Below are 9,686 nucleotides of genomic sequence, written 5' to 3' on the forward strand. Positions count from 1 at the left end.
AAAGAACCATCCCACATCTTTACTGTGGGCAATGGCAGCATGGCATGTCTCAGCCTTTGTTATCTTGGGCTTATAAATAAATCGGTTTAAATGGAACAATTAGCTGTTATCTTGTGATTAATAGGTCCGATATCTTTAGCAAGTCTAGGTTTCCTTTAAATGAATGGAAATGACTCAGTATCAGTAAATACAAGGTATGAATGTCCACATAAGGATTAGTTAATGCCATTTTCTGTTAATGTTGTAGACAAGGAAGAAAGTGGCTGAAAATAAGGTTTTAAACATTTATTTACATTTAAAATTCTTATTAAAATAATACAGATAATTAGGAATTTGCAAAGTTTTAAGCAGCACTTGCATGTCAGAGATTCTGGAGGTCCAACAGGTGGTAATGCATCAGCTCTTACAGTATTAGTGTAATACTTTAATGACACTGCTCTTATCGTTCATGTGAATCCTCAGAAACACCTTTATAATAAAGTGGATCAGAGTATTTTGAAATCAAGCTTCTTGAAAGAGGTCAAACCAAGTAGTGTTCATATATAGCAGCATTTTAAGTTCTTAGACGCCATCTTGAGGTTTTTTTTGGTTGTCTCCGTCACCGGTTAGCTTTAGCTTCCGTCAGCCACTCACTGAAACACCTCTCCATGGCCTTCCTGCTGGCCCAGCTGCCCACGTTGACCGTCGGGATGATCTTGAGGGGCTTAAGCCACTGGACGAAACGTTTCAACTCCAGAAAGCTGCTGTGTTCACTGTATGGGATTCCTGTTTGGACGACAGAGAGGCAGCATTAGACTTTAGGCTTCTCTTTAACCATTCTAAAAAAAAGACTGATGAGCATGAAGGAGACATGAACTTTTGGATTTCTCAAGCAGCTTTATTTGTATTTGTTGCTGTCTTTTTTCTTATTTTCAGTTTTTAAAGGATCATGGAGCAGAGGGAGAATAGAGTAGATTTAAAATAACGGAAGGAGAAGTAGTCATCTTTGTATAAAGCATAAGAATCAACCAGATACGGGTGAAGTCTAACAACAAAGAATGGATTTCACCCACTCAAATACTAATATGTCACCCCTGTCTTTCCCCCCCCCCCCCCCCCCATATAGAAAATAAAAAGATCTTTTGTATACTTTACAGTATCTGGACACATTATGCATTTTGGAAGGTAAAATGGAAAATTGTATTTAACAAAAGGTCTATCTGAACTCAAACAGTAGGTCACATTAGTGTTGCAAAAAAAAAAAAAAAAAATCTATAAATAAATTTTTAAAAATTAAAAAAAAAAACAAGCGTATTCATGATTATCATAAACTTTCAAGGCTGTGCTTTTTTTATGAGTAATTAAAAAAAACAAAAAACATTTTGTACCGTAGATTGAGATGTTGCCTCTGATCTCAGGCTGAATCTCTTCCACTGAGTCCACCTGCTGGCTGAAGGTCCAACCTGTGGGCTTAAAGGCCACCAGCTGATCGTAGAGTGAAGAGAAGCGGGCCAGGTAGTCCTGCAGTTTCTGCAGACGAGATGTAGACGGAACAGGGAGAAATGGCAATGAGAAATTCTATTTTTAAAAAGGAGCCATATTATACTTTAAACAGTTTGTCAAAAAATATTAGAAAGGAAAAGTGATCATGATTACACACCGCTGCTACAGTAAGCATGATGAGCATCCAAAATGTAAACTAATTGCACACGTTATAAAAGCTTTCTTTGCTGAAAGACCCAAAACTAAAGCTCTTTATCCAAACCCGAACAGTCTGCTCTTTTCAGATCAGTTGCACCTACTTGGAAGTTGAGTTGCATCATGGGTAGTACGTGGACCTGTGCCGCCTTCCAGTCAGTGGTTATATGTTGTCTAACCTGCTCCGACTCCAGACAGCACATGGTGTTGTATTTGTCTCTAGAGAGGCACACCTTCGAGCCCAGGATCTCGGCCAGTGCTGCGAACAAAGCAGTGTGAGAAATCCAGCCTCGCCATTTTCAGACCCATTACAGATCCCATCGTTATCCTCCGCTGACTACTCATTCAGGATTCAGTTGATTTGTATTCTGCTTCACACCAAACAGTGTAAGGTGCTTTGTGTTGAGGATTAAAAACACTTCAACTAAGATGAGTGCAGTTTAGCATATATTAAAGTTGGCTGTTGTTTTTCCTGGCGTCAGTTTCACGCAGATTTAAACCTGATTACAGGATGAACTCACAGATTACTGCAGTGCGCCAACAGAGGAACAGAGACCATTTCTCCAGACGGCCGACACACGAGGACAACACACACACACCGAGATTTCTCTTCTCTCAAAACAAACTAATCCTCCATTCTGCTCCCGTTTCAGTGACCTTTAAACAGGAAGGAAAGGTCAGGAGTGATGCGAGGATACAGACGACTCTTTGTTCATTAAAGTTTAGACACAAGCCCCACGGATCGTGTTGGAGGTGATGCTCGTCTTCACGACATTACCTGATGGAAATGTTTACGTACTACCATGTCATTTTGGAGAAAACGGTTTATTTAGTGTTGTGTAGACATAACAGAACTGAGAAGTTACTTAACCAACCCTAATGGCCTTCACAATCAAACCAGAATTGACCCCCCCCCACAACAGACCCACTATCCATAAATCTGCATTTACATGGTCACCATTAATTGACTGATCAGATCTTAACAGGAAGTTGTGAGAAATGCGTCTTCAATTAATTCACTAAGTACAACATTGGCCCACATTGGACTTTTTTTTCTTGAGAAATCACTGAATAAATTCCGCCATTATTTAAGATTCAGACATTTATTTTTCTCTCGTTCGAGTTCTTGTTCCACAAAGTTTCAACTGAAGGATAGGGTTTATTTCCCCGTAATAGGAAAGACGCATTACATGTCTCTTCCTTGATGTTTAAAAGCCCTCGTGTGGATTCATTGAGACAATGTTGTTAATCTGAGATGTTTATTCTGACACAAGACTGTCAAAATAATCAAGAGATTTAAAAAAAAAAAAAAAAAAAAAAAAAACTCACCCAGAAAGACCTTCTCTTTCCCTATAGAGTAGGAGCCACACACCACAAGTGTCCGTGGGTTGAGCGTCACAATCTCAAACGCTGTGTTGGCAGCAAAGTTGATGGCTTCTTGCTGTTTGGGGAAGGTGTACTCAGGGCTGCAGTAGCTGGAAGAATAAGAGAGCTGATCGTGAACATCCGAGTTCCCTCAGGGTTCTTTGCTTCAGGGAGCTGAGGACATGGACTGAACACCAAGAGTTCACATCATCAGCAACACTGATCCACTTTAGCCGAGGAGAGGAATATTTACAAAAAAAACAACACAAAAGGTCACAGACACAGCAGGGAGAAGTGCAATATAACGGTTAATCCTCAGCGTTAACCTCACTGGTTCATTCAGTGTGAATGAGAGGAAGCAGACGGGTACTGACGTGGTGTCTAGGTAGAGCGTCTGAACTCTGCAGCCGAGCAGCTCGGGGTACGTCTCCATCGAGGGATCGGCTCTGAAGTCTCCAGTGTGGAGGACTGTCTGTCCGTCGGGCAGGAAGAACAGCAGCATGGCAGCTCCTGGACAACTGAAAATACAAACACAGACGAAGTGAGGAGCTGGATACATGACAGAAGTGGAAATACTCGTTTAATGATTTAGAATAAGCTTAGAAGATTTGACTGTTGAGGAGCGACATGTGAAAAATAAGTCGACTGCCAACCAGCGCTTTTATAATTAAATTAAATCTGTAGGAGAACAATGTAGAAAAGCTTTCCCATCCAGGGTCAGGTAATCCATCTCACTTTTGTCTCATTTTCTTTTCTGAGAAAAAACTGGACAGCATCAACCTTATCCTAAACCTTATCTTAAATTTCCTGAGGGAGTCATCCCAAAGGATCAATAAAGTTTAGTCTAAATCTAAGTCTAAGTCTATCCAGATACAGACTTTTAAGTAATACACCGTTTGTCCACAGGGGGCGCCAACAGTTCCTGAGAGCGGCTCAAAGTTTAAAAGTTAGTTTGATAATAACAGCTATTTGTTTTCTACTGTGTGATTCAGCAATTCATAGGCAAAATATTTAAATAATAAATTAAAAAAAACCTCATGTATCAACTGTTTTTTTTCCTACTTGAAAGTGTTCTCTCACTTTGTTCCTGTTATCCCGGCCCTCTGCTAGGATCAGGATTATGCAGATGTTTTAAATCAATTTTATCTTAATACTTCTCTAATGTTTCAAATTGGAAGATTTATTAGGATATAAAAATAACAAAAAACAGTAGATTCCCTGATTTTATAATTCTTTGTATGTCTTGAGAACACATTTGATTTCAAGACTTCATCCAATACGATTAGCTTTAATCTAAATCAGATTCCTTTTAAAGAAATACAACCAATTGACTGCTCAAAGAACCTCACCATAATTATAATTAAGCACTCCTATAAGGCAAACAGTATATGCCTCCTGTCAAAAAGCAGCTCAGTGGACTGTATTGAGGGCTGGGCGCTGACTTACTGGTTGGCCTCCAGGAGGATGACCTTGACTCCCTCCACAGTGACCTTGGTGTTCATGGGGAGGATGTGGACGTACTGCTCTGCCACCTTCAGTTTGCTCTTCACCAGGTTCCCGGTAATCTGACAGAAGAGGCAACTGTCAGTCAATCTGTGGCTTATTTACGTACAGCATCAGTCAATGGTTTGATTCTTCAGACTACTCAAAGGGCTTTGACCCAGCAGGTCACACCAACCCCATTCACACACATGATGCTACAGGCTGCTATTCAAGGAGTCCATCAGTATTAGCCAGTCCCGTTCGTACACTTCCACTCAAAAATAAAACCCTTCAAATCTAATTTCCTCTGAGATTCTGGTCAAACAGGCTGTATCTGAAGGCTATGACCCACCTAGGATCAAAAATGAATATGTGTGTGACCCACCAAATAAACAAATCCCAACAGAGTCCAAATCAGTCCTGGCAAGTCTGCTTTTAGTTGTTGCCCCAAGAGAAGACCCAGTCAGCTGTGATGAATCCTGATCCATTTGACAGGAGAACTTTATATCCGGACTCTTTTGAGACACTGCGTTTATGTCTCAGGCTGTTTTCATGTTGCATCAGCATTTTACAACATCTGAATTAAGAGCTGGAAGCAACTCAATATACAACTGCAAACCAATCATATGATACATCACAATGTACACAGAATGACTGTAAAAAGCTAAAGAGCAGGGTTTCAGTTTCAGGTCTGATCACTCTTCATCTCTCAATTTCCTGTGTCCTCTTCTTGTATCTCGTCATCCAACGTCTTTCCATGTTCCCCTCATTCATGTCATGTAAGCAGAACTACGAGGAGACGTGGTGAGTCACGCTGCCAGTCAAGTCTCTTTAGATCGTCCTATTAGCGATATCATTGTATCTCACGAGCAGCGGCGCCAACTAGACAACTTTCTGGCTAAATCTGACGACTTTCCAAACCCTCTTGTTGACTTTTTTTTTTTTTTTTTTTAAAACATCAGAAGCCACGAGCGACAGAAGTCTAGCGACTTTTCCTGGTGTTACATGTAAACACATTTAGGGTGATTTTTTTGCCACAACGTTATTCTTCTCTCCTACAGCGTCCATTACAATTACATGCAAATTAGGCAATGACATCATTTAGCAACTTTTAGGTCAGCCAATAGCTACTTCCCTTACTGAGGAGTTGGCAACAGTGCTCACGAGTGAGGACGATGATAAATCGTGTACTTGTTTACTTCTAGACCTTATACATGTTTTTGTGTAACATAATCACACAAAAAAAAAATCATGTAACAAAAATGTGTTACATGTTATCATCACACATTGTGTTGCCACATTTGCACACATACAAGCGTGGTGATGTTATCTAAGAAAGGACCAAGTGACACAAAAACCAAACACTTTTTCATGGATCTGCTTTTGTCCAAAATTGTTTTGGAAAAACACAAAAGGTCTTCAAATTGGAACTCAGAGCTCCCCCTTGTGAGGTCATTTTTCATTAACCTGACTTTATGCAGAGCAGTGAGATAACTGAGGCATTCAGGCATTCACTGTATAAATTCTGCATTAGAGAGCGATGGGAAAGCTTTTTAATGGAGACGCAAATAATAGGACTGCAGGGAGGAAAAAGAAAAAGAAAAGGGGGGGGGCTTGTTGCACCTTCAAAGAGTGAGCCCATCGTTTGTATTCAAGGACGAGCAGGCTCTGTGTTTAGCTTTCAAAACTGCTGACGCATCAAAACTGACGCCATTGTCCGTCCTTCTGCTGTATGAAAACGAAAGGAGGCCAGTTGATGGAGGATACTGAATCGGTGGTGAAGTAAAATGAAATCTGGGTTAAAAAAACCAACAAAAAAACCCCAACAAAAAACAACACCATTGAATTTTTTCTCACTTGCCTGGATATGAATCTGTACATCATTATGGCCTGTCTAGGGATCATGGTTTAAATCATTAGCTTCATGCTAACTTTGTCATCAACAAAACAAAGAAATCACTTCATAAAAAGAACTTCTAAACAGCAGCTGAAGTCACTTTAAGACACACACGAAGTACTGAAGACTCACTTTGTTACAGTAGATTGGAAATGTGGATTTCTTGGTCAGCCCTCCGTAGTGGTCTGAGTGGAAATGTGTCAGGAAGTAGGCAGAGATACCCACAATGTCTCCGTAGTGGAAAGCATCTATTGCAAACTTTGTTCCTGTGAAAACATACATCATGTGGATGGAGTGTTATCACTTTATGTCTCCAGAGTTCAATAGTAAAAAAAAAAAAAAAAAAAAAAAGTATGCCGCGTTTTTTTGCTGGGCGATTTACCTGGAATCTTCTTGTAGAAAGGACAATGTTGTTGCTGGACTTCTCCATCAGCGTTCGTTCTGTTCCACCTCCCTCTCCATCCTCCTCTCCTTCCTCCTCTCCTGGCGTCTCCCTGAGCCTCCGCTGCAGTCTCACTGTCCACAGCATGTGAGCTGCCTGCAGATGTCTCTGTCTTCCTTTGTCTTTCTCTCCTCTGTCGTCTCCGTCCTTCAGGTGGTGGAGCAGAGTTTGTGTTGAGTGCGTTTGGTCCACTCTCGGCCTCGTTCTTCTTCTCCTTCTTCAGCGGTTTGAGGCCAAAAAACACCCCGATGTCAGTCTGCTTCAGACCGGAGGCCTGAGCTGCCTTGCTATGGTCCTTTTTAGGCGGCATGCTTTGCCATTTTTGCACACCGGCCGCTTGTGATGAAGGCACTTGTTCTGACTGAACACTGCTGTTATTCAAGTTTTTTATATGCAGGTTATCTGAGCTAAGAAGAGTCTCTCTCAGTTGATCTAAAACAATACTTTGCGGTGACTGAATGCTACTCTTGATGGCACAGCTGGGAGTTACTTTTTCGCTTGTGAACGCCGAGGCAGCGAGCTGATTGGTCGGCGATGATGAGTTAACTGATTCCAGCTGTGTGTTTAAGGAGGCAGGTTCCTTTACCTGCTCACTTTTAGATTCCAAATTATCGATGAATTCAGTGAGGAGCTCATCTTCACTCGAGAAACGGTCACTGAAAAGCTCCCCCGAGTTTTCAGTCCCATTCTCACATGCTTTATTATTAAAAAGGTTTTTTTTACATTTGCTAATGTCGTCATCAGTCTCTGCAGGGAACTCAGAAAGTGGAGAATAAGATATAAAATCATCAGTGTCAGGGAAAGGTTGACTTTCAGGTGATCCACTCTGTGACTTGACAGGGGTGGATGAAAGCTCTGCTCTACTTTCCTGAGAAGAACCGAGAGACTTCTGGCTTTTTGTTAAGCTGGACCAGCCTTTCTTTTTCTTAAAATCCTCGGGGCCCGGTGAGCGCAGGAGCAGAAGGCCATTTGTACGTTTAGCCGGAGGTGTTCCAGGATGATTACTGACAGGGGAGACACTACCATTCGATAAAACAGAAAGACTGAGAACACTGTCCTGAGAAGACGGTAAGATACAGCCATCCTTGTTCTTTTTTACCAATCCTGGGAGATAACTGAGGCTCGTCTCTGCCTGCTGGGACAGACTGAGGAGCGATGTGTCACTGTTTGCACGACTGTGGGCCAGGAGTGTGTGGTTAAATTTCTTGTAATGGTTTGGAATGGTGGAGGAGCACTGGAGGCCATCTGGACATTCTGTGTAAACAGATAAACACATGACACTCAGGTTGAAACGGGGCATGCAATCATCTCTACATCCATCCAATATGGCCTGCATACAGTACATTGCACATTGATATCTGTCAAGGAACTGATCAAGACTTGACTCCACACAAAAGACTCATTAGACTCAGATGGCTCACGTTGATAAAAGTTTATACGTCAGATGAATACTGCAGGAGACATGATTCAACATCACACTTGTGGTTCAGTGTCATGCTCAAATATAACTTCCAAAAGCTCTGCATATATTCAGAAAGATATTATCATTACCAGGGTCGTGTCACATCGACCCACCGAGACGTCAAGGAGCCTGGAGTAAACAACAAACATCCTGCAGATATCAGGAAGAGCCGCTCCCTCTCTCTCAGCTGTTTCTAAACAAAGCTGAAGTGTATCAGGTCAGACTAACATCAGTGACAGTGAATTAACATTACACATTAAGTAATTACAGAAATCCTATGATAATATCAAGCTGAACCATGGGAAATGTAGTCTGACCACCCCAGTAACTACAGATCTACAGATCAGTCAGAGAAACAGAAAAACAAAACTGTAGTTCTCTTTTTAATATGATAATTTAATATTAAAATCTAATATTTTATTTCTATTTTTCAAGTGATTTCTTTTGGATTTATGAGTTCCTTCATTTAAAAGGAACACAACGCATTGATCTGCTCAGGTATTGACTCTGAAGAAACTGGTGTTTGTACCTTTACTTGTTATGTCCCTACAGGTGTCCAGACATTCAGCAACATGCCACCTCTGAGTCTGAACCACCAGAATGGAAAAAGGCATCTGACACATGGGGCAGAAGTCTCCAGAAGAAGAAGATCCCTCAGCTGCAGTGTCTGTAAACACATAATCAGGAGGAGGAACTGACGTCGATGGGAGATTATTCACTTCTTCACTGCTATGTCCTTCATTAAAAGTACTAAAATCCCCTCCTTCAGCTGTCTTGACGCAGACAGAAGTGTCCTTCTTGCAGTTTCTTTTGGCTGTGCATCTTCTTGTAGTGACAGCTGCAGGTGATTCGTGTCTCTTCTTTTTCTTCTCCAGGGGTTTGTAATCCCAAATGTCATTTTCAGAGTCACTCTTTTTGGACATTTGGAGCAAAGATTAAGCGAAACGTATCCGAAGATATCCAACAATCTCCACTCGACCCTCGTTATTACCGTACATTAAAACTACTGCTGCAGATACATCTATAACGTTAAGGAAATATGAAGACATGTAAATAGTTTATATTTACGAATTGGCTCTCATTTCTTCTTTCATCTACTGTTAGCAGGTTGACGCTTACCGCCACAGCAGAATGAAATGTAGTAAGTAAATGCAGGCGAAGAATCACACAAGACGATTCCCTATTTTTTTCCTCGATTAATTACTTATTAGCTACATTTACAAACTAAGTAAAATACTATAATATGTTCCGGATAATTCACTCACTAAATGTAACAAAACAGATGTTAAAAGTAATTCTTAAGAAACATTGTTTTTATTTATGGTTGTGTCGAAACGAGTGGCACGAATCTTAGTTACGTT

The 9,686-nt window shown here is 40.9% G+C and overlaps 1 protein-coding gene across 2 annotated transcripts; it reads right to left on the bottom strand.

Annotated features, from left to right (window-relative positions):
• Positions 1-270: 270 nt before the first annotated feature.
• Positions 271-9,476, bottom strand: dclre1a (DNA cross-link repair 1A (PSO2 homolog, S. cerevisiae)). Of its 2 annotated transcripts, XM_079372465.1 has the most exons (10): positions 9,394-9,411; positions 8,855-8,992; positions 6,804-8,117; positions 6,554-6,687; positions 4,489-4,607; positions 3,417-3,560; positions 3,007-3,152; positions 1,782-1,936; positions 1,368-1,509; positions 271-765 (listed from the first exon to the last, which is right to left on the bottom strand). In XM_079372465.1, exons 2-10 carry the CDS (start codon positions 8,946-8,948, stop codon positions 599-601), a joined length of 2,415 nt encoding a protein of 804 aa, XP_079228591.1. In that variant the 5' UTR covers positions 8,949-8,992; positions 9,394-9,411; the 3' UTR covers positions 271-598. The 2 variants fall into 2 exon arrangements, with proteins under 2 accessions (XP_079228591.1, XP_079228590.1); XM_079372464.1 differs by having other exon boundaries at positions 8,855-9,476.
• Positions 9,477-9,686: the final 210 nt, after the last annotated feature.

The sequence above is a fragment of the Symphodus melops genome, assembly GCF_947650265.1.
Source record: "Symphodus melops genome assembly, chromosome: 21".
NCBI classification, from domain to species: domain Eukaryota; kingdom Metazoa; phylum Chordata; class Actinopteri; order Labriformes; family Labridae; genus Symphodus; species Symphodus melops.